The following is a 25,407-nucleotide window of genomic DNA, read 5'->3' as shown; positions in this document are numbered from 1 at the left end:
TTACCTGCTGATGTTGTGTCAGAAATGTGTGCCAGAGAAGAAACTGCAGACATCGCAAAAGGTTATACACCTACAACATGCACAAGGTAAGGTGTTTTGGCATGATGGCCACATATTTTCATGTGGGTATGACTTGAGGAACAAGGCACTAGACCTATCTGTCTAAGAGCTGTGTGCTGAAGTTTAATTAACAAGCATACCTTTATCATCGTTCACCATCAAAGATACCACAATAACAATCTCCTAGGAAATCTAGTATAATGCAAGTTCTCTCCATCTTGTCAACTTAGCAGGTTGCTAACAACATGACACTTATAACATTGCTTGGACATGGAGGCTGATGATTTCGGTAGATTCTAATTCTAATTGCAATTTCTTCCCCTCCCACTGCAGAATAAAATCATAGATAAAACATTATCAGATATGAAATAATCCCATATTATACTTCAATATGATGATTATTTCTGGGGGTTTGTTGAGGGTTCAGTCCCAGGTGGGGCATCCTTCAGCAAGGTACTTTACCTAGATTACTTCAGTAAAAACCCAGCTGTAATAATGGGTAATTGTGTGTAAATATGATGTGATATATCGTGTGTAAGTCATCCTGGATAAGGGTTTCTGCTAAGCAATATAATAATAATGTCTGAGAAACAGATTAAAGTCTTAATTTTTCAAACAAATTCCCTGCTGCTGACTATAGTGCAGTAAGGGGGGGAAATGCATGGTGTATACTGGAGGTTATAAGAGTCACTGTATTTTGATTGTGTAGGCTATGCAGGATTTCTGTTTAAGAACACAAGCACATAGAGGTAGAGATATTTGAAAGAAGGTATTAATAGAGAGCTTAAAGTTCAGTAAAAACCTACTTAAGTGCTCTTTAATTTGATTTATCAAAAATAATTAGAACAAATATGTAATTATCATTCAACCACTGATTGTGTCTTCGTGTGGATATCGCAGTGAAAACGTATTTTTTCCACTTCCTTCAGTTAGATCTGAGTCATAGTATCAACATTCCCCCAGAATTCGTGTCTTTACCACTGTCATTGCTCGCTTTAGACACTTTCTTTTGCAACAGCTAATTTCCAGATGTGGCCTCTAAGTGGTTATGCAATAAAGGATATGTCGCAGAGAATATGTGATCTGGAATCTCTTTGTTTATCTGTTCATTTGACCCATTTTGAAACGTGAAAAAGTATTTGAACCAAAGGCACGTGTTAACGATTACTAAAGGATACTTAAGAGAAAGGAATTAATAACTTTGTTTTAAAGGGTCTGACTGAAGTAAACATGCACACTTTTGGAAAGCCATCATAAACACCCATTTAGGCATGAAAATATTAAGTGTGTGACTGTGGTTAATTTGCATTTATCAGTATTGACATGATAAAGATTAATTTAGTGTGATAATGCAGGATTACACATAATACATTTTCAAGACAATTCATTATGCTTTTTAAATGTACACAACTATCAGTACATAATGCATCCTGTTATCATATGTATATTATCCTAAGTTAAATGACAAAATGTATTCTTTCCAATATCAAAAGTGAAATATTTCAGGGAGGACATCCTAAAAATAATTCATACTTTTAATTAATACATTTCAATTAAATAAAAGTCAAACCATGCTTTAAAGGATAGTGTGAAGATTTAATGAAGCAATACAAGGACTTTAATCTCCACAAGATACCTTACTGAGAACGGAATGTGTTTTTTAATTGCTATTTCCAGGTCAAAAAACAGGTGACCTGTGATATATTGAGGCGTTTATAAGGACAGGGCCAAGGTCATAATCTACATAACAATGCACAGAAAAAAATATCAATCAAACACAGCACAGGTGCTTCCTGACTTCAACATGATTTCACACTAATGGCTTTTAATATACTGACCTTGGTGGAGCTACAGTGACACACATCAAATTTAAGTTTTTTTAGTCAGTGATTTCTTTTTTAAATGTATTTCACATTTTGGTTATTTTTCGTTGCTTAGACTTCCTTTTATAATAATCAACTGCAAGACATCATTCTAGATTTTGGACTCTTTTGCTGTGACACAAAATCACAAAGTCCTTTACTTGTCTAGCATTAATGCAGTGCTACTTTACGGTGCTCACCCACCCACTTAAGCCTATTTAGGAATTAGGTTAATTAGCGAGGTATAGCAAAAGACCTTTAGCAAATAATTTACTGAAAAAGGAACACAAATTAAATCAAGCACAATAATAATCTCAATGTAAAAAAATACTTAAAAAAACAACATATTCTAAAGTATTTATGTAATGTGAGTTCTGCGTTGCAATAAAGCTATGAGAGTAGATGCAGAATGCCACTAGTTCTTTCCATGTCGCTCAAAAAAGCAATTCACAGTACAAAGAGATTCTTGTGAGGTTGCCAAATCATGTGAGACTGAAATAATGCAGTTAGGAAACTAACTGTTCAGGTCATCCATTTTATTATTGGTGAAGACCGAATAAATAAATAAATAAATAATATAATGAACATTGTGTGTTTATTCCCTAATTATTTCTAATAAGTTTCTACTCTGTTTCAAATTTTAACATGGTTCAAAAGCTAAGGTTAGTTCTTAGGAATTGCTTTGCTCAAACAAACACATTATAAATTAAGCTTTATTTATATTTGCTTATACTGCTCAGCTCAAGAGTACCACACTATTCATGTAAAATGTTAAACAAATGTACCATTATGCATAATGTGTACACATTGGTGAAGCCTGAGAATTATATTTAAATGTGTAAAAAGGAAATGAAAGCATATTTGTTCTTCTTTCCCAGAAAAATTGAACCCTTTTAATCTACCCATAATTTGGTGAAGTGGTTTGGATATTTTTCACGTGCATCTTAGTGTAAGCAAGATAATGCCTCTGGGCTATGACTATAAGATTACAGACTCATGCAGATGGCAGCCATAGCTGATGTCAGGGGAGGCCTTGGAGTATAAGTGATTTTTGAAGTACAAAACCATCGGTGCCTGCTGGACAAAGATGGGATGGAAGAAAGGAAAACTGAAAAGGAAAAAGGAAAAAGGAAAACTGAGAAAGATAATCAAAGTATAATTTCATGTGGTGACCTAGACAGCAATATAACATATTAGTTAAATATAATAATAGCTAATATTGTCACAAGAAAGACATATATGCAATATCTTAGATTTATAACATATTTTTAGTTCCTAGAAGTTCACAGAGTTTCTCTTGGATAGAAAACAAAAAATAATAATACTAAAAATAACTTAAATGAAAGTTTCCAGTGACTTCTGACATTGAAGTGCATACTTTTCCAACAGAAAATGCTGAAAATAGTCCGGTATCATTTTCTTATTATGCGCACATCAGGAATGCTCAATCTGCCATCTCGACAACATCTAGTCATCGAAGAACAAACAAAGAGTCGACTGAGTTGTACTGACTCCAAAGGCAGTGTGTTGCAATCTGGCCGGTCGAGTGCATCACCCCAACTTCAAAAACACCTATAGTACGTGTTTCCTGCTTAGGTAAATCATAATTCCCACCCATCAGTCACTGAAGGGAAGAAATAGGTTTCGAAATAAAGCACATCAGTTGAGAATTCGGCAGAGAATGTTCCAGGGCAGGCACAATTTTACCTCTATTTGGTATCTACTTCGTATTTTTGTCTATTTATAGTACTTTAACCTCAGTTAGAAAACGAAACCTAACAGCAGACTAATTTTGGTTGGCTTCCATGTGCAATCAGTCTGTAGCAGTGATTAGAATTTATTTTCTCATTCCACATGAATGTGTCCACAAACCAACTATTATAATTACAATGGACTATTGAAACAGATGTAGATATGTCCAGGGCTTATCACAACTGTATGTGCAATGTTTGTCTGTTGAGTTGTCTGTTGACACATGCTGCATTAAATCACTTGGCTGTCACTCAGGATATTCCCCAGAAAATGTGTCCATATTCTGCCTTAACAAATATGTGTTTTTGTGAAGTTAGAAAAGCTATTATTTAAAATCACACAGAAAAAAATTAACACATAATTGAGAGTCATTATTATTTTGTTCTGATCATGACAAAAAATAAATCTGTGTGTGTGTGTGTGTGTGTGTCAGGGGGGGGATAATAGGTACAGGGATAGAGAGGGATGGAGAGAGAGATATTATAAGTTAGGTCGTAAAAATGTAATAAGAAATAGTTTTGTGCTTTAAGACTGTTTTGAAGTGAAAGTAATTCCTCCTTTCTAATCCATTGAATGTCCTCTAAGTATAGCCTATAGCTGCCAGTTTCACAAGTTTTTGACGTTAAGATTTTAGCAAAATAAGAGAAAGTAATTCATTCTTACCTGATTCCGGGCCGAGAACAAAGATACTGAGCGGGGAAACTCTTAGCATAAGAGATTTCGATTGATTATACAGGGTAAAACCTTCAGAACAGTCACCTATAGAAAAGCAAAGTTTACAACTAAAGTAACCTTCTAAAATATTACATAAGCCATTATGTTTCATTTGCATACACTAATAAACTGCATTCTTAATGTTTTATAATATAAGCAAAACAAGAACAGTCATGACCAACAATATCATGTCCCCAATCCAATTAATGAACTATTATAATAATACATGATACATATTTCTTACCCCTTCTTAATATAATCCATAATTTTGTTTAATACTATTACTTGTTTAAGTGGACACTTAAGATCTTTTTCAGGATTCTTTTGGCTTTAGCTTTCATTTGCGTATCTGCACATGCATGCAAACACACACAGACAAGGGTTAACATTTGCTGCAGTTTTAGCCCCAGCAAGTGCGGCACAATTCCCAGAGCTGCACCACTGCTGCCAAAAAGACACGGCTGTATATCTGAAATATTTATACTGTTATAGTCAGAACACATCTGTGACACTTGAATGCATTCCTGCAATAAGTGCTGAAAGTTACTGCTTTGGGACTGTCCGACTTTTGATACTGAGATTATTTAGCATTGTGCAGCTACAAATGTAAGAATTAGTCACGTGGTACCACACCTGACAAAATTATAGGGATGACATGTTGCATACTCTTTAATGGTGTTTAAGAGTCAGACAGCTTTGCATTTAAGAGCTATTAGAGATACTGGCAGGGATTTTTTTTTTTTTTTTTTTTTTACATATCTCGATAGTTAATTTCACAGTAAAATTACAATTATTAATAGAACTTCTATGGGTTTTAATAATACCTGACTATCACATTAATCAGTTAAATTATAAGAGTGGAAATATAAATGTGTAGCCTATACTGCAACGGACAGTAATGTTGAAACTGGCTAATACGTGCAAACAGGAAGAACCTGTTTACTTCAGCTAATCTCTCTTGATCTAAATACTGCCTAGGATCCTCAATTTACAAACACAATACATTCTTACAGAAAGCTTTTAACAAGGCTGTGTGTAAGGGCCCTGCTCAAGGGCCCTGAAGCGTACGCTCGATAGCCAATCAGCAGTAAGGATTTATACCAATCCGAACAGATGCCATTCCTTTCAAATAATAGTCAAATATTCTAGGTCTGTCTCTGCATTATTATGCTACACTGTGATTTCCTATTTTGTTGTGCATCTGATTTTACTCCCCATTATAATATTAATACTAATACTTACACTCACCTAAAGGATTATTAGGAACACCATACTAATACTGTGTTTGACCCCCTTTCGCCTTCAGAACTGCCTTAATTCTACGTGGCATTGATTCAACAAGGTGCTGAAAGCATTCTTTAGAAATGTTGGCCCATATTGATAGGATAGCATCTTGCAGTTGATGGAGATTTGTGGGATGCACATCCAGGGCACGAAGCTCCCGTTCCACCACATCCCAAAGATGCTCTATTGGGTTGAGATCTGGTGACTGTGGGGGCCAGTTTAGTACAGTGAACTCATTGTCATGTTCAAGAAACCAATTTAAAATGATTCGACCTTTGTGACATGGTGCATTATCCTGCTGGAAGTAGCCATCAGAGGATGGGTACATGGTGGTCATAAAGGGATGGACATGGTCAGAAACAATGCTCAGGTAGGCCGTGGCATTTAAACGATGCCCAATTGGCACTAAGGGGCCTAAAGTGTGCCAAGAAAACATCCCCCACACCATTACACCACCACCACCAGCCTGCACAGTGGTAACAAGGCATGATGGATCCATGTTCTCATTCTGTTTACGCCAAATTCTGACTCTACCATCTGAATGTCTCAACAGAAATCGAGACTCATCAGACCAGGCAACATTTTTCCAGTCTTCAACTGTCCAATTTTGGTGAGCTTGTGCCTCTTTTTCCTATTTGTAGTGGAGATGAGTGGTACCCGGTGGGGTCTTCTGCTGTTGTAGCCCATCTGCCTCAAGGTTGTACGTGTTGTGGCTTCACAAATGCTTTGCTGCATACCTCGGTTGTAACGAGTGGTTATTTCAGTCAAAGTTGCTCTTCTATCAGCTTGAATCAGTCGGCCCATTCTCCTCTGACCTCTAGCATCAACAAGGCATTTTCGCCCACAGGACTGCCGCATACTGGATGTTTTTCCCTTTTCACACCATTCTTTGTAAACCCTAGAAATGGTTGTGCGTGAAAATCCCAGTAACTGAGCAGATTGTGAAATACTCAGAACGGCCCGTCTGGCACCAACAACCATGCCACGCTCAAAATTGCTTAAATCACCTTTTTTTCCCATTCAGACATTCAGTTTGGAGTTCAGGAGATTGTTTTGACCAGGACCACACCCCTAAATGCATTGAAGCAACTGCCATGTGATTGGTTGGTTAGATAATTGCATTAATGGGAAATTGAACAGGTGTTCCTAATAAACCTTTAGGTGAGTGTATGTGACTACTACTAATAATAACTTGTTTGTGTCTCATCAGCGTACATACCTTTGTCCATTCTCTATAAATATGCTTATCTTATTTTTTTTAAACTTTTGTGTTCAAGTTATCATTAGCCTATTATTTACTAATATCACTGCTACTACTACTACTAATAACAATACAAATAATAATAACAATAACACTCCTAAAGCTGCTTCTTCTTCTTCTCTTATTATTATTTCATGTGAAATTATGGTTTGGGGTTTGTGTGTAGTAAAATGTAGTGTTCTGCACTGTGGGAAAAACACAGCAAAGTGTAGAGTGATGTACTGTGGTCGCCTATACACAGTACCATGCCGTGTGGTGCACTGTGAATTCTCTACCTCTGCCAAGAGTCCATAGTAACCACAACCTGTTGACATTAAACTGCAACGATACAAAATTAATGATCGCAAATGTGTTCATTTTAAAATACAATGATATACAGACAGCTATGCAATATGGCAATTGAAAGCTCTGGGTCTCTAGTTTCTAAAGAGCTATGAACCAGCATTTGAATTGGAAGCAATTTCAAATGAATGCATGATTGGGATTAAATTCAGCACCATGCCGGGGCTCCAAAACAATGTTCGAAGGGGACAGGGGATGTGTCATAGGGGACAAGAGTGCAGTCTTTGGCTCATATGGTGTGTGTATCTGTTTGTGTGTATACTATACTTTAGCACATTTTTACCATACTACACTACACTACACGTTATCAAATTTTACCATGTTTTTGACCATGGTAGACTCTACCTTACCATGAGTTTACATTTTTTTACCATGTTTTTAACATATTTTAACTGTTTTTTACATTGATTTTACCAAGCTTCTCCCAGATTTCTACCATGTTTGTATCATGCTACAACAATACTACACTTTACTTTATATTAGCATGTTTTTCATTGATGTGAAATAAGTCTGTAAATCAAAATCCAAAGATACAAAATCAATATTTTCCTTTAACAGAGAAGCTGTATGATTGGTGATATAATAGTATAGATATAGCACTACTGTTTAGCTCAACAATGATCTACATTCTGCTGTTACAAACTGAAGCACATCAAAACATGTATGCCTGTACATTAAACAGTGACTAGTGCCATGTGTATGGGTTTATTCTGGTCTTCTTGGAGACAAAATGCATTTTGACACTATTTATTTTTGTCTTTTGAAACAAGAGAGGGCAGACAAACATAATACATATTATTTAAATTTGCATATGGTGTAACTTTCCAGGTAACTTTGGGACAATGTTGTTTTTTTTTCATTAAAAAAAGTCAGCTATTCACTACACGCTCTTCTGCTTGAATTGTATGTTCCGATTAAATGTGTGCACTATTTTGAGCATGTTCTTAAGGTTTAAATGTTATCATGTCCTCAATCTTATACACTTTTATCTTTCATGACTTTAAAAGGAGGCTGGATTTAAAACTGTTCATAAATCTTATGGTGTCAGCCATATGTTTTTATTTTTTCTCAATGGACTCCAGAAAGGTTCAAGAAAATAAATGATTCAAACAAATCAGAGCGAATACATGCAAAACAGGTAAATGCCAATTCAGCATCTGTGTGGGTCCATGTCATTTTACAAAAGTCTCCTCTTGTTGTATTAGCATATTCAAATCTTGGTGCCTTGTGATTAAAAATTTGCTGAAACTGTGCCGTTTATATAAAGAAATATAAGTAACATTTGGAAACATAGTGAAAAGCAAAATTTACTCTGGTTGCTCCGTTTTTATTTTATTCATGTAAATTATATGTGTGTGTGTGTGTGTGCATGGAAATGGTTTAATAGTCAGGATAAATAAAACATGCCAGTAGCAAAATAAGGAGACAGAAACACAAAACAAAAACCAAATAATCAAACCTCTCATAAATGATTCAACTCCTAAAACCAAGGAACTTGTGACTGCTGGACCTGCATATGATAAAATTCTGTCAATACTGAATTCAATGATGGACCCGAACCAATCCCTTGTCCCCATCCAAACCCAGGATCCATACCTGATTACAACAGTAAAGAATGTAATTGTATCCACGTTTGTTGACAGTAGTTGCTTGGCTATTAACATGACTCTGCCAGGGGACTGAACAGTGTCTGTCTGTTGCCGTGGCTATCACAATAATACTGCCACTTAATTATACAGGGTGCTCATTAAAAATAGTTAACAATGCTCTTACGAAACTCGTGTGACTGTAGTTGCAATTTGATCCATTAATCCTATTACTGTTTACACTGCTCAGATTTAATCCTTACCTATCCTTCGAGGTTAAGATCCCCCAAGAAGTTAACGTCAACTGGGACTGTCTCCAGTGACCTAGGCTGTCCGAAAAAGGAAAGATAGCTGTAGGCCACTTTTGGTTTTAATCTTCACTCAGTGCAAATTATATTCCCCATTTCATTTCTCCAGAAAGAAAAGCAAAACAATAAATAAACAGTTACATACTGAATATACAGTTCATACTACTACTAATAATAATAATAAACTAAGAAAGACAATTAGATTTAATATATAGTGTCTCTGAATGAGAATATTTGTTTTTAGATTGTACACACTAAAATACACTGATATGCAGAAGCTGAACAGTACACCTAATAATGAATCCTAGCATTCAGAGCTCCAATCCTACAATATGCATCTTTAATTCATATGCACATATAATTGCAATTAGCATCGTCTGCTCAATGCTTTTGGAGTCTCAATTACCATCCCAATGTTGTATCATATGCAAAACTGACAAGCTTGTTTGAGAAAATGTATATATTTCCATACAGGGACTTACACAATACTGTAGCATTGGCCACAAAGGATATCATTGCAACTGTTCTTTAGCAGCCTAGTGTCAAAGGGCTATGTTCATACTTCACAAACATGTTAGCCATGGGGTCACTTCAGCGTAGTCATAGATTAGTTCAAGATACGTCTTCATTTTGAAATAAAACCACACATTGGCAGAGCCTTTGTTTGGTGTTTAAAGAATGAATCAGTGAACCAGCCTTATTATATTAGAAAAACGCAGAGGTTTGTTTTCATCATCCAATTTGACCTCACACACCCTACCATGTTCATTTACAATGTAAGGTATTAAACCGTATTAAACCGACATTTTACGGTGCAAAACCAAGTCCAGCCCCTGATGGAAAGTGGAAATTACCAGCTGGAGAAAAGCCGAGTGACCCCGGCGCTTCGCAGCAGCACTAACCCGCTTAGAGCCGCCGGCCCCGCCTCGCCGTCACTCCGCGGGCAGTTCAGTCGGCCCCCTGACGTCACCGGCCGAGCGGCGGTTCCGCGGCTTTGTTAAGAGCGCGCCGGAGCAGCCCCGCCAGCAGTCGAGAGCAGCCGCTTCGTGTCGACAGCAAGACGCGTCGAGCCCACAGCCCTCCACGTCCCATCCGCCTCGCAAGCCTGCATACCCGCTATCCGACACCTCTGAATTCACATTAAATATGTCTACCATCGTCTGCTGCCCCAAAAAACAGGTAAGGATACACTTACGCGCGTGTGCGGACGCCTGAAAGCAACGGCAATTCGGAAGAGTGACGTGTTGCTGCTGGTCAGCTAAATTGGGATGGTGCAGAACTGTCGATTTTGTTTTATTCTTATTATTTCCTTGAATGAACTGTATTGTGGTCTGAATCATTCATTTTAAGAACAAATGCCAGATTTAAACCTGCTGCGTGAGTGGACCCCGGACATTAATTTTCAATATGTATGCAGGCGTGTATTTTTAGTAGTTATTCGCGGGTCGGACCGGTCGCAGTGGCACAGCTGGGATAGTACCCAGTGGATCAGGTACGGTAGACGTGGGACGTCTCTTAATTTTTTTTAAGCCTGATTTTTGTAATGCCTTAATCTAACTCCATAGGCCGGACTGAGCATGCTTCCTCAGTCTTCAGCGCTCAGTAAGGTGACCTGTAAAAGGGGTCAGGATCTGGCCCTGCATTGTTTTAGTCTTTGATCAGCCCTTCCGTAGCATTTCAGGGGACGTGGGTAATGTTTTGTGTGTAAACCATCTAATATCCTGTTTTGAGTCTCTGTTTCGATTGTAATATAAAGCTTAAACGTGTTTCAGTATTGTCTTTCAATTCATTGCATGGATATGGAGTTTTTTTTATTTTAACCACATAATACACATCCTCAGGTATAAAAAAAAAAACAAATGCGGGATTTTTGTATATGTCATTTTACAGTTTATTAAATAATTGTGCTGAAAAAGAGACGATTGCATTAAAACTAACGGTTTTTTCTTTCTTTCTTGTGGCTAAGGTTATATTTAACTTGCATTAGTAGATCTATTGCAAGCCAGAGGTTTGGTGTGGTTATAAATTGAACATTGATTTGACTGGCCATGGCTTCTGGGCTGTGTCTATGCGCGGTATTACGATTGATTTGGACGACGATGTGTGTGTGTTACGTTGGAGTAATGCAACCCCTAATCCAAACACTAAAGCTGTATTAAGGCGTTAAAAAGCTCTTCTGCTAATATGTTATTCAGTGCACGTTAGATTTCCCCCCCCCCGGAAAAGAAAAGGATCTTCAATAAAATCTACCACACGCCTGACCCACTTTTCCCTCTCTCTATCCCTCCCTCCGCGGTGGGGGTGGCAAAAACGTGGGTTGTGTTCTGCAAGTTTATTGGCACCGATGCAACCTCATCCTCGAATTCATTAAGGCAGCCAACTAAAGTGGCGATTGAACAGAGATGTACAGCCCTGCCAGCGAATAGGAGACACTGATTGGGAGGCTAATGAAGAGAGAGAGAGAGAGAGAGAGAGAGAGAGAGAGAGAGAGAGACCGGGGGATTGTAACTTAGCACGAGGATGAAGCGTGACGTAAGCGGGATTGACGTCACGGGGATTTGCGTTACGTCCTGTTGCGAAGCCGGAACTGCACATCTCACTTGATTTTAATACTACCTATAACCGGTCATCTTGATTATATACACACACAAGACGTATGTTTCAGAAGTAGAAACAAACCATTTTAAACTGATATGGCTATTAACCTTTTATTTAAAACGTGATCATTTGTACTGATTATAAAATGGTGTACGTGAGTTAATGTATAATTCTTCCAGGCTGCACAATTTGTTACTTGTATTCATTTATTTGAAATCCCACCCTAGGCTTTACTGTTTTATGGTGCCGTTTTTGATAGTCTAGAAAATGATTGGTAGGTTGTAAAATGTGAAGTCAATGAACAGTCACCGATTTGTCACTGTTGCTAGAATTCAGTTTGATCCTCTTGGGCTTTATTATAGTGCAGTTCTAGCTCTTGACCTTTGACTGTGTAGACAGAAATAAGATGCCTCGCTATGGAGATTGATAGCTGGTGGAAATAGTTCAACCGAATATCTCTTGTTAATACGAATTAATTGCATTTATAGGAGTTCAGAGATTTCCTACAACTGGTCTCTTGCAATATGTTTCTTATTATTTTGATCCTCTTTTTAATGTAATCTCTCAATTCTTCATGTTGTAGGCAGAGATCTGTAGTTGGATCTATAGGTTGGCAAGCAACAGGATTATAAAAATCCAGCTCTGAAATTAAATGTTCAATGAGTGTCTAGTAATCAGATGGATCTATTGTATAATTCAGACTTAATATTTTGTTGTCATTTGGTAATGGAGCTTTGGACATTTACAAATTGACTAAGTCAATGGTTTCCCCCTAGATTGATTATATTGCCCCCTATCCCAAGTAATAGCTTGTATGTACACCTCCAGTGGTCAGTGATCAATAGTCAGTATCTGATTCAGAATAAGATGCCTGTAGTTTCAAATACTCAAACTGTTTATTACAGCCTGAGGGTGGGTGGGTATGTATGTGTGTGTGTGTATTGTTTTAGCAAATGTTTTCTTCTGAATATTTTTATGACTAGATTATACATTGAATGCCTTGCTGTTAGTGCATACTCCATATTACTGTTGATCACTTGTTTATAGGCCTGTTTGGGTTTTATTAGAAAGGACTTCCAGTTTTCTATAATTTATACATGAATGAAACCACCATTGCCAAAAGGAAATACTTATGTCATCACTTTATGTACCTTAAACATACTTTTCCTGAAAGAGGAAATCTGGAACGCTACCAAAGTGTTTAATCAGATAGGTACAGAACAACATAATGAGGCTTCTGTCACGTAGAAAGCATACACAGAATCTAGCATGTCTGAAGAATGTTCTTTGTTTCCTGTTTGTGAGTTCACTGCAATATGGCCATGCTTTTGTTTGTAGTTTGCATATATTTTGGTACCTCTATCGCATATTGCAATGAGCTATGAGTGCTACAATTTTAGAATATTAACAGGAGGTTAGCAGTTTAAAATAAGCTAATATCTAGCTTATCTAAAATGTAGTGTATAATGTGTTGCTTTGCCTAGTTAAGGAAGTGGCTGACTTGAGAAACTGGTCGTGGGACCGGAAGAGGTGTTTATTTTAAGTTCCTCTGTGAGTTTTCTTTTCTTCCTTAAATATGGCATATTTTCAAAGTTGCATTGTTTCATTTTAATTTGAATGTAGATTATTTAAGATGCATCAAAGTCTGGTGGGGAAGCTGAGCAGGTCCAGCGCAATGTGTGTATGGAAAAGCTTCACAGAACTGAAATTGGTTTAACGGAGCAATTTCATGTATGTCATCAGTACTGTTCCTTTCACAATTCCCCTATTGGACAATGAAGGTTTTTGTTTTTCTATATGTAATAATGCAGAAAAAATAATCTAAAAACTAACTTTCACACCTGGCACAGTACTGCACAAGGAAGCTGAAGTGCTTTCCGTACCTGAAAGCTTCACAGTAGTAGTGTCTGCTTGTTGTTAGTATTATCTTGTTCATATTGACAATTCATGATCTTTCAAACCCCCCCCCTTCTCAACAATGCATTTATTTCACCATGATGCTGATGTTTTGGTGGGGTTTTATAGATTAAGTGGAATCAAATGAATTCTGAAAATGCCACTAATCTGTATTGCATATTCAGATTTACATATTTCATTTTGAAAATTCCACCATTTTATTGCAGGATTTTTTTTTTCCCTTTTGGGAGAATACAGGTTTTTCAATTGATATGTTTCACTAAGCTTTTCAATCATTGGAAAGCTGTTTTAAGCCACTGAAAACCATTTGTAATTGGTAGTGAATAACCACCCGTAAACTTTTCCCTTTCTTTACCAGAACATTCTGTGTAAGTCCAGGCACAGCATTTGGCCACAGGGAGGTTATTGCATTTCTTTTGAAGGCAGCTGCCATTCCTGCTGAGAAACCAGTCCAGTGAGATGAGGCTGAATATTTTTTTATATATATATATATATATATATATATATATATATATATTAATTAGCCTATAGTGTTAACTGATTTCTAAACTGCAATTATAAAGTCTAAAACAAATAGCATAAGCAATAAAATACATGTTCCATAGGCACAGGTTTTAATCGTGTGTGTGTGTGGCATCTGCTAATTGTGCTCGAGTTAGCATTTAGATTGGAGATGGTTAAAACATTTCTATATCCTGTATTTGATGTGTGAAACAACGTTCACAAGATTGGCACTTCAGTGCTTGTCAAGCTCAAAGGGCCCTTGAGTCCTTTTGTTTAAAAATCAATCGAGACGAGGCAGGGATCGATGTGTTGACTCTGTAAAGTAAGACTCATTTGCTAGGCTAAGTAGCAAATATTCCATGTCCTAAAACATCTTCCTTTTTAACCACACAGCTTAATTTGAATGCTGTATTTGTATGGACTGTTTTATTTCAAACAAGGCTAGGATTGCATAAGGGGAGGGGAGTCAGTCACTGTTGAAACACAGTGAAGTAAAAGCAAACATCTGTTTCCTTGGTCTAAATTATAATCTTCATGGAGATTCTTGCCAGCCATTGCATAACCTGTGGAAATCGGCAAACCAGTACACATCTGTACAGTGCCAGCTTTCTCCCACTTCCCTCCTCCACAACATCGTAACACTGGCAGTCTTTAAGCAGCACAGAATGGGTGGAGGAACAATTCTAGATCCTTAAATCCAGGAGATCCTAATGGAAGTTTGAACACCATTTTGTGCATTCTTTGCCTTTCTGTGCATTTTTAATACAAATGTTTTAACATTTGTTCAATTTGAAATGACAAATGATTTAAAACAATGTGGGGAAAATATCCACTATGCTGGATGGCTTAACTATTATTGCAGGATCATTTACACATTTGTTCAGATGTTCTTCGGGGTATTAACCTCTGTTGAATCATTCATACTTTAAGCCCTATTTTTTCTGCCTTTTATTGGTCATGCAAGTAATTAGCGGGTCACTGGTTCAGTGGTGTGTGTGTGTGTGTGTTTATTTTATTCCTCAAACTGGTTTTCTGGTCTAATGACTTGGCATAGAGCCTGGGTAGCATGTCTGTTTGACTATCTGCAGAGACAAGTCTACAGGAGAGGATGTGCCAGCTGAACTCGCAAACAAATTTCTGTTCTATCAGCAGCAAGTCATCATGCAAACTTTACTTGAGGTAACAGTGAGGGTATACTTGACCTCTGCTACTTTTTCAGAGACCATAATTGATAAGACTAACAGTATGGCTACCCAGTAGCATTTAAAATAGTAGCCCCATTGAGATGGATAAATATTTAGCAGCTGTTACTAAGTAATGCATTTCCTGACAATGTGGAAAGTTATGAGGGCAGTAAGTATCTATAAATTTGCAGCTGTGATGGCGTCTGCTTTTTAAGCATTGTTGAGCGCAAGAAGCCAAGAACCACACAAGTCCCTTTTCATACGAGGCCTTTAACTTTTTGAATGTGACTTATTTTACCGTTCTGAAATTAAGTTCAGGAGAACCTCTTTACAGCGCACAGAGATTTGTATTTGAGGACTAATGAATCTGAATCGTGATACACAAGATGGCACAATCTCTAGCCTGATTGAGCTGTATGGAGGGGAAATTGGTACGGTTACTATTACATGAATGGCTTTATTACAGTAAACCATTTTTAAAGTTTCCCTTTCCCCCAAATTCCAAGTGAAAGCCAAGTAAAATTAGATCAAATGTAGCTATGAACTTAAATGCGAGTCCAGAATTGAATGCATGAACGATAACATTAAATGGCTGGAGTCACTCTTGGTGAGACATACTGCTGTCAAAACTGGTATGATTAAACACTTTGGAGCAGGCTCTCCTGGCGAAGTCGGGCACTTCCACATTTTCTTGAGCTTCACCACTGCAAGTGCCAAAGCTCAAGAAAATGTGGAACAGGGTGTAGGATCATGCCTGAGGAAAACCATAGGGTGGGGTACACTTCTCAATTTACATGCCTTGAAGGTCATAGAACGTTCTGGAAGACTCTTGCCTCACTGTACAGAATGAAGCTCTCTTCAGGCTCAGGCTGAGAGGGAGGCTGCTGGTGGGTAAGGCGTGCAAATGGCTGCCACTCGGAAGGAGAGCTCCATCTCATTAACTTAAGCTGGGGCTTTGCAACAGGGCAAATGCAAAGTTCACACCACTGAAGGTGTGATAGCATGGGGTGTCGGAGAAGCACAAATGTTAGAAAAACCTGCTCTCAACTAGTACTGGGGGGATGAAGACTCGCTTTCCTAATTGCTCTTTGTTTATATTCTCTTTTATAAATAAATAAATGAATGACAGGAACAGTTCCACATTTAATTGCATGTTTTACAAAGTGTTTTGCTTGTCTCATTGCCCTCTAATTTATACATTTTGTTTTGTTTTCACAGATTATAATGCAGTATCATCACAGAAGAACATCGTTTCTATAGCCACGGGGATCTTAAGGACTTGATTACAGTCACATCAAGCCTGATAGTTTGTACTGGCCACTGCTGCTGCCTGGTTTAATACTGCTTGTCGGCTGGCATTTCCTCTGACACGCTTCTCTGCAAACGAAGACTCGGGATTAATCTTGGTTTAAGTTGCCAGTGCCTTGATTGAATTCCCCTCGCTTGTCACCAATTGTCAAGTTACGTCATTCTCGATTCGGTAAGCTATTGCATTATTCATTGGGGAGTTGGATAGCTTGCTGTAACCACTTCTGGGTAACTTGTTAATGATTAACCGAACATGGTGTTTTATTGTATGACCGCTAACTTATTTAATAGGTTTCTAGGCAAAAGTATTAAAAGAATGGATTCTAACCTTATGCATTTCTGTCCCGCAGGTAAGATACAAATTCATACAAAATGATTCCAAACGGATATTTGATTTTTGAAGATGAAAGCTTCCTTGATTCGACAGTGGCCAAAATGAATGCTCTGCGCAAGAGTGGGCAGTTCTGTGATGTCAGACTTCAGGTGAGTTTCATTTTTCATCCATTAGTGAATGTCCTTAAACTCCAGAACTGAGACCTGAAATAAGTCCTGACCTGAAATAGTCGCCAAAAGCCTTTTGCCTAGTAGGTTTTGAATTTCTGTATATGCTCAAGACCTTGTATAAGAGGATTATCATGACTGGAAAGACTTCGGCTTTAATGATGCAAGAATTTGCATCTTTTAGAGTTAACTCGGCCTACAAGCTTTTGCAAAAGTACATCCCCAAAAGCCACGATCATTGGAATTTGTCGAATGTTTTGCCAAAAAAAGAACAAAGCTGTGTTTATATTAACTGGTTTATAGTATTACGTTTGACCCTTCGTGGAACTTTCCTCAGCAACTGCAGTTCATCTGGTCTATAACATAGTGTGAATCACTTGAAGATGGGCTACTTAAAACATTTTTTCTGGAATGTTACAATGTGTGGTTTTATTGACAGCCTGCCTACTGATGCTTCAGGCTCCATAAATCATTAAGGCATGTAGTGAGCGACAGTGCTGACTTGCTATCTTTGAAATCCTTGCAGGTCTGTGGGCATGAGCTCATGGCACACCGAGCTGTCCTGGCTTGCTGCAGCCCCTACCTGTTTGAGATCTTTAACAGTGACACAGAACTGCACGGTGTCTCCCATGTGAAGTTTGAGGATCTGCATCCAGAAGCTGTTGAAATTCTGCTGAACTATGCCTACACCGCTCAGTAAGGCTCCAGTTTTAACTCCACTTCTGTACTTGGTTTAGTCTGCAAGGAATCTCTTTATATATATATATATATATATATTTGAAAGAACACACAAAACTATTTTGTAATTATTTTGGATCTGAAGGCACAGCCAATGTAGAATCTTATTGTGACATGGTGTGACTGTTAGTGAGTTATTTAACTATAAAGCCCTTTGATGTGAAATTGAACTGTAAATTTATGATTGGGGTTGAAAAGACTGTTCTATTCCAGGTTGAAAGCAGATAAAGAGTTGGTTCAGGATGTGTATTCTGCAGCGAAGAAACTCAAGATGGAACGAGTAAAACAGGTATTTCCCTTCCTTGGATTTGAGCTACAATTTGCAGGTGTACACTCCTGCTTGGCTTAAAACACGCCTTTTCTCTTTCACTTTAGGTTATATTTCAGTTTCATATTTAGAAGCTTATACTAAAGAGAACTGCCAAAACCATATACTTAATGAAATAGTGATTTATATTTAGTTGTTGAATGGGTGGATGTTGTAATGGTTTAACTTGAGGCACATCACTCAATATTGACAAACCTTTATAGACCCTTTTTACAGCATCTTTACAGTGTAAGCAACTTAAGTAGCTAATTGTGTCTTAATTTCTCTTGTGTAGATATGCGGCGACTACTTGTTGTCCAAGATGGACTGCCAGAGCTCCATTTCCTACCGAAACTTCGCAAGCTCCATGGGAGACGGACGCCTCTTGAGTAAAATCGATGGGTACATCCAGGAGCATCTGCTGGAGATCTCTGAGCAGGAGGACTTTCTCAAACTGCCCCGTCTTAAGGTGCTGGTTCTGTGTTTGATCTTTCTAAACCCACAACTTTGGTTCTCTCTCCATTACAGATCAAACAATTAGAGCTGTTTTTTTGTCATAAACCTAATAAAGTTACGTATTTTTATAACTGAAGCTTTAATTCATGTTCAGTTTTATCAACCCCCCCCCTTATTTGCCTGCTATTTCATTTATTAAAACCTACCTTAATTTCTTTGGCAGTTAGAGGTAATGCTAGAAGACAACATCTCTCTGCCGAGCAACGGTAAACTGTATGCCAAGGTGATCAACTGGGTGCAGCGCAGCATGTGGGAGAACGGGGAGCAGCTGGAGTCGCTAATGGCGGAGGTCAGTATGCCAGGCATTCTGGGCCGTCTCTCTCGTAAACATTGTGAAGTCAAAGGGTTGATTCCTTGTTTGGCACTGTTTTTGGTTTCGGTTTGTTTTTTCTTTTTTAAAGCCTTGGCCCTAAAGAATGTAAAATTCGCAGTAGGTGCCCCTAAACTGAAAATCTGAGGGGTTATCCAGGTGAGCAGAAAGAACCTGTTCAGTCTGTGATTTTATTTTTTTTTTCTTTGTTTCCCTCCAATTGCTTCCTTGCTCAGTGCTTCAATTTTCAACTTTTCCTTTGCAAAATTAGAGAAGTTAAAACCAAAATGGCAAGGATCTTTATTCACTACTGATGCTTCTTCCTTCACAGGTTGTAATCTGAAAAGTAGGTAAAAAAAATTCTAATGGCTGTTCCTCCCCATTGATTTATCTTTCCTTAGGTTTATTAACCAAACCACTGCAGGATTTGCAAGACAGAAGAAAACAAGAGCGAATTCTCCAGGGTAATGAGTCATAAAGAAGCAGCTTCAGTCCTGCCCACAGCCAAAACAACGCTGCCCTCCCATCTGTTGACCGGAAACAAAAAAACGACAAAAACGATGAAACTAATCACATTTACGTCTTCCAACAGTATAACCCAAGCTATTGCTGTTGGAAGAAGTTTGTCACCTACCAAGTCTGCTGCTCATTTAACACGGTTAAACTAGTGACAAACATCACCTCATATTTCATGGATCATCTTTTTGGTAGATTTTAATACCATAATCAGATTTATATATATATATACATGTATATGGAAACCTCTTGGTGAGGCCTTCATCCAGCAGTGGATCGATACAGGAGGCTGATAGATACATATAAATACATTTAGTGACTAATGAAAACCAATTGTAACTACAGTAATTACTGTAGTCAATCCTTCAATCTTAAAACTCAACTGCAGACTTGGCAGTGTGAAAATTTTAAGCGGTGCGCTCCTTCTCCTGTTTAACTTTTAAATGCTGTATGTGAGAACTACTGTGTTTTTTTGATTTTTATGGGTTTGTTTTTCTGGCACCATGCTTTTTTTTGTTGTTCAATGACTGCATGTCTTTGGGTTCTCCTAACTGAAGCCGCAAGTACTAGCGTTCACCATCGGAGTACATTTTAGGCAATTATATTTGACGGCACTTACTGCGCTCACCTGTAGATCATATTGTACAACATGTCCTTCATCAGGCAGTAAAGCATGAACACAATGGGATCTTATTCTAGTTAAATTTTATGAATGCAGGCAAACCCTTATGCTTAATATAGTTAAAGGTGAACCAGACTTGATTGGAGTGAACGGCAGGTCGAAATGGCATGGTTACCAACTTGAAAATGATTAGCGAGTTTTTTGTTTTTTACTCGGTAACTTATTTTTCCCTCCGTGATGCCCACTCACCAGCACCAGACAAACTGTCCAACATGCTTAATGGCAAAAGTCATTAAACACATTGGAATCTGAGTGCATTTTAACCTTGCTATCAATGCAGTGCATTAGATGATGCTATCTGAAGCTGCTTTGATACAATCCCTCCTTTCCAGCCATCAACACCATTCATTAAAGTCTGCCGAGATGCTGGAACAACATGGATTACTTTTTGCATCGACTTGAAGGTCATTCTTTATGATTGCGGTGGACATTTCCCCCCCCTTGAGGTTTTACTTCCTTTTTTAATGTGTAAAGCCCTCTTCCTCCAGCATCGCGCCTCCCGGACTGGGCTCTGTGTTGCCCGGGGGTTTTGTTGTGAAGGAGACAGCCACATGGGTCTTCTGTTCCTGTTTTGCAGGTTCAAACGCTGTACTACTCAGCTGATCACAAACTGCTTGATGGGAATCTGCTTGAGGGACAGACTGAGGTGTTTGGCACTGATGATGACCACATCCAGTTTGTTCAGGTACAGAACCCACACAGTATGGGTGGAGGTTCGAGTAGCCTTTTACAGCACACCTGAATTCTACTGCTCGGCACATTGGAGAACAGTTTCCCATAATTAAAAAAGGTTTACAAATTGATGTTCGAGCTAACCAAAGGCAGATGCTTTGTTCTGTTTCCTGGCATTTTATCTGACTATTGGGAAATTGATTTTAAACCTTCAAAGTAAAATGTGTGGTTTAATTTTAAAGAGGGCTGACATTTTTAAAGCGGGGGTGTAAAACAATATGAAACCGGAAGGTAATTTTCCTTTACTTTTAAGGACACGAGTTTCATGCGTGCTTTTCCAGATCTGAGGTGTGCTCTAAAAGACGTACTGTGCAGTGTGAGGTCTGAGGGTAGCCGTGCCTCTGCGGTTCATGGAGCGAGGCGTGTGCTGTAGTGCTAGTGGAGTAGGGCGCTGTCTCTGGCTAGGTTTTGTAGCTGCCCTTTGGTTTTGCAGAAGAAGCCCCTTCGTGAGAACGACCACAGGCAGATGAGCAACAGCTCCTCTGGAAGTCTGTCTCCTGGGTCTGTGAATCAGCTTTGCAAGCATGAGTGGAAATACATAGCTTCTGAGAAGACAACCAGTAAGTAAACCAAAGCTGTCAACCTTCATTAAAGTGTTTTGGCCTGTTTTTTGGAGCTAAAAGGTTTTGTCCAACAGTAAACCAATTATGGATACCATCACTGGTTAATCCTAATCAAAGTTAAACTGTTAATCTTAACTTTTTGGTTTTAAGTGTTAAATAGTTTTATCTTGAACATCTTTCCTTGTTTCCGTCTAGACAACATCTACCTGTGCCTGGCTGTGCTGAACGGAGTGCTCTGCGTGATCTTTCTCCACGGCCGCAACAGCCCCCAGAGCTCCCCGACCAGCACCCCCTGCATGCTGAAGAGCATGAGCTTTGAGGTACAGCCCGAGGAGCCGGAGGAGAAGAGTCTGTCGCCCATGCGCTACGCTCGCTCGGGCCTGGGCACCGCAGAGCTCAACGGCACGCTCATCGCAGCAGGTGAGCGCCATGGGAGGTCTTATCTGTGGAGATGGACGTCAAATGATTGATATAGTAGTTTCCTTGTAGTATTGCTGAATTATTGTAATCTTGGTGTGTATACTGTAGTGCTGCCAGTCTCTAATGTGTTTTAATCCCCGTCTATAGGAGGTTACAACAGAGAGGAGTGCTTGCGGACAGTGGAGTGCTACAATCCTAAGAAGGACTGTTGGACCTTCATCGCTCCGATGAGAACACCAAGAGCACGCTTTCAGATGGCTGTGTTAATGGTAAGTGCCTCACAACCTGCAGGGGCCTCAGGCAGAGTTTTTCTCCCACACAGGCCGGCACATACCAAATGTAATCTTTGTTTTCCTCTCTGTCCAGGGTAAACTGTATGTGATGGGAGGTTCGAACGGACACTCTGATGAGCTCAGCTGTGGAGAAACGTACAATCCAGAGGTGAACGAGTGGACTCAAGTGCCAGAGTTGAGGACAAACCGCTGTAATGCAGGCAAGTAACATGCATCTCTTGCCAGTGTGGAGTTGGAGCCTGTTTTTGATGGTGCTCGTACATGACCAGTATTGTTTCAATATTCTCCCATTTGCTTTCTAGGCGTTTGCTCCTTAAATAACCAGCTGTATGTTGTGGGTGGATCAGATCCGTGTGGGCAGAAAGGCTTGAAGAACTGCGATGCTTTTGACCCTGTTACAAAGACCTGGACAAACTGCGCGCCTCTCAACATCCGTAAGTCACTTAACACTCGATAGATATGCTGCGTACAAAGGGTGCTTCGGGAGCTTAGATTTGGGGTTTGGAACATAAATGAAGACCAAGAACATTCCATAAACCAGTGATGTTTTTTTAGTCTAGTTGTGCAGTCTCTGATACTGTATTCATGTGTGCAGGGAGACACCAGGCTGCAGTCTGTGAGCTGAACAACTACATGTATGTCATCGGAGGGGCAGAGTCCTGGAACTGCCTGAACACGGTGGAGCGCTACAACCCCGAGAACAACACCTGGACTCTGATCGCTCCCATGAATGTGGCTCGGCGTGGGGCGGCAGTGGCTGTGTATGAGGGTGAGTGCTGCCTGTGTTCTCAATTTGCCACCTTCAGAGTAATGGGTGCAAAAGAATTTGGGAATTTAGGTAGAACGATTAAACGTGCAGCCAATTTTTATTTTTTAACTTGTGTAATTGTTCTTTGAAATCGTTAGGGAAGTTGTTTGTGGTGGGCGGGTTTGATGGCTCTCACGCCCTGAGGTGTGTGGAGATGTACGATCCCACAAAGAACGAGTGGAAGATGCTGGGAAGCATGACCTCGGCTCGGAGCAACGCAGGCGCGGCGGTGCTGGGGGAGTTCATCTGTGCCGTGGGCGGCTTTGATGGCAACGAGTTCCTGAACACCATCGAGATGTACAATCCTGAAACCAACGAGTGGAATCCCTGTGTAGAAGCCTTCACTGTAAACTGAATGTGTGCAGCACCTTTCTCAAACTAACAGGCTTAGTGACGTAATTGTGTTTAGTGAAGTTTTACATGTGAGCTGGTGTGGACGGGGGGGATTCTTCAGTGAAGACGGGTTTATGGGGAGGGTGGGCGGGGAGGGGGCATTCTACTCGGTTGCTGACCGCAACATAAAGCCTTTGCATATTGCATACACTATTTTGTGCTGTATATATTTTATTTTTGTTATTTTGTTCTATTAAGAATGACCACGGTTTAAGTGCATAACTTCTTTTCCCCCCCCCCCCAGAGTAGAGCAAACAGTTGAGACATCACTTTCCCCATCTTATGGTTTGGCACAATGATGGCTAGTGTGGGATAGTCCTATTTAGAACAAAGAAATGACTGAGTTTTGGGCAAGTACATGTAAAGGACTATTTCCAAATTACATATGTTGTGCTTTAGTTTTAGCTAATGGGGAAGATCTGCATTTCAAAGCCTTATTCAAAGAAAGATTACATGCAAATATGGCTGTTTTGTGTCATTTAAATGAAAGCAGAGTTACTTATCAAAACAATGGTATCTTTTGATGGCCTTTTTTATATTTTTATACACTGCTGAGCAATTTACCAACCTGTAAAATGGCAGATACAAGACTTTTTGTTTTTTGTTTGAAGCATTAAATGAAACTGTGCCAGAGGGAGGTGGTTTCATCACCCAAACACTTACACAACCATGCTTCAGAGCTCTTGCTTCTGCCTCTGCAAAGACCACTTTGGTACTGCAATTTTACAGATTTATTCTTTTGATTTGAAATGGCATTTCTGAATGTTTAAAGTATGTTTGTGTTCAGTATTTCAAGATTTAGTTTTTTTAGAAGGAATTGGAGGATGTGAAATTCTAGATCTTTTGTTACAATCTGATGAGCTAATATTTCTTAACTAATAAACCATTTCAACCCACAAGACATTGCATTTGTCTTTGTATTTACTGAATTTTAAATGTAGCATTTATCTGGATACCTTTTTTGGGACTTTAATTGGAATTAAATTGCTGTATTTTAAAGTCTAATTGCTGTGATGTAACTGACCAGACTGTATGATGTGTAATTTAAGTCCCACCATAAACTGCTTTTACCTGCAACTGAAATTTGATGTACTTGAGATATTCAGCCATACCTTCAGACTGTTCAGAAATGTTTAGACTTCCATTCAGTAGCCCAGTGTGTGGGTTTGCCCCCCCACATACACTTTTTTGTTTTTTGCACTACCATTCACAGTGCAATTTTCAGATGCTTGGATTTTTAATATAGTCTGGCCATACATTTGGGAGTTCTGATGGATAATTAAATACCAATAAGGAAGGGAGTATTTAAACTCCTCATTATAGAAACCTGAATAGTTTTCCTTGGGGGGAGGGGGGGGGGCTTTTATTTGCGTCTTCTAATTGGGAAAGGATTAAAGTAATTTCATGCCAAGAAGGAACTTTTAGCCAGAAATCACGACAGCTCTAGAATACAGAACTGGCACTTCCACAGCAGACCAGACTACCTTTCTATTTGTAAACTCCCAGATTAGCAGCACATTAGCACGAACTGCAACCCTTCATTCACAAGAGTTATCCATGATCTTGTGAATTGCAGATGGTCAGTTCAGAGAACTGTATGTAGGCTAATGGGTACCAAACACTAGACCTAGATAAAGAAGTCTTAACTAAGTTAAGCTTTAACTGGCATTCGGCCATGCCCCCGCCGCTTTTATTACCTGGAGTCCACTGTTATCCTGAAGATACGTCGTCATGACTCGTGAGGCCAGGATCCGTGCTTAAAGATCCCTGCGCTCGAAGACCACTAGAAAGATGAGAGGGAAGCTTACTGCTCAAACCATAAAAGGTACTATTTGTGTGAAGGGTGCATACAAATCCCTGAATTAGTTGAGTCACAAGAACAACATTTGGGAGGGAATAGGGTGGGGCCTTCATACTAGCAGAACTATTAAAATAGTACATTTGTGTT

The 25,407-nt window shown here is 39.0% G+C and overlaps 1 protein-coding gene and 1 long non-coding RNA gene across 2 annotated transcripts; one reads left to right on the top strand and one right to left on the bottom strand.

The window, feature by feature from the left end:
* Window positions 1–1,682: 1,682 nt before the first annotated feature.
* On the bottom strand, window positions 1,683–9,195 carry LOC136714570 (uncharacterized). Its single transcript, XR_010805034.1, has 3 exons — window positions 9,125–9,195; window positions 4,338–4,433; window positions 1,683–3,030 (listed from the first exon to the last, which is right to left on the bottom strand). It is a non-coding gene; the product is annotated as an uncharacterized LOC136714570 (long non-coding RNA).
* Window positions 9,196–10,168: 973 nt separating this feature from the next.
* ivns1abpa (influenza virus NS1A binding protein a) lies at window positions 10,169–24,358 on the top strand. Its single transcript, XM_066692244.1, has 15 exons — window positions 10,169–10,348; window positions 16,591–16,852; window positions 17,031–17,163; window positions 17,708–17,877; window positions 18,133–18,208; window positions 18,522–18,695; window positions 18,906–19,031; window positions 20,828–20,935; window positions 21,416–21,542; window positions 21,741–21,965; window positions 22,113–22,234; window positions 22,332–22,458; window positions 22,561–22,692; window positions 22,854–23,027; window positions 23,165–24,358. The coding sequence occupies exons 3-15, from the start codon at window positions 17,053–17,055 to the stop codon at window positions 23,419–23,421; spliced, it is 1,929 nt and encodes a 642-aa protein (XP_066548341.1). The 5' UTR covers window positions 10,169–10,348; window positions 16,591–16,852; window positions 17,031–17,052; the 3' UTR covers window positions 23,422–24,358.
* The last annotated feature ends 1,049 nt before the right edge of the window (window positions 24,359–25,407 follow it).

The sequence above is a fragment of the Amia ocellicauda genome, chromosome 19, assembly GCF_036373705.1.
Source record: "Amia ocellicauda isolate fAmiCal2 chromosome 19, fAmiCal2.hap1, whole genome shotgun sequence".
NCBI lineage: Eukaryota > Metazoa > Chordata > Actinopteri > Amiiformes > Amiidae > Amia > Amia ocellicauda.
The sequence above is the reverse complement of the archived record's forward strand: the minus strand, read 5'-3'. Positions and strand labels throughout refer to the sequence as shown.

Bases quoted from the DNA above. Each gene is read 5' to 3' on its own strand.
- ivns1abpa (XM_066692244.1), top strand. From the start codon at position 17,053: ATGATTCCAAACGGATATTTGATTTTTGAAGATGAAAGCTTCCTTGAT. The intron at 17,878-18,132 runs GTAAGGCTCCAG...GTTCTATTCCAG, and splicing joins AACTATGCCTACACCGCTCA to GTTGAAAGCAGATAAAGAGT. The intron at 18,209-18,521 runs GTATTTCCCTTC...TCTCTTGTGTAG, and splicing joins AGATGGAACGAGTAAAACAG to ATATGCGGCGACTACTTGTT.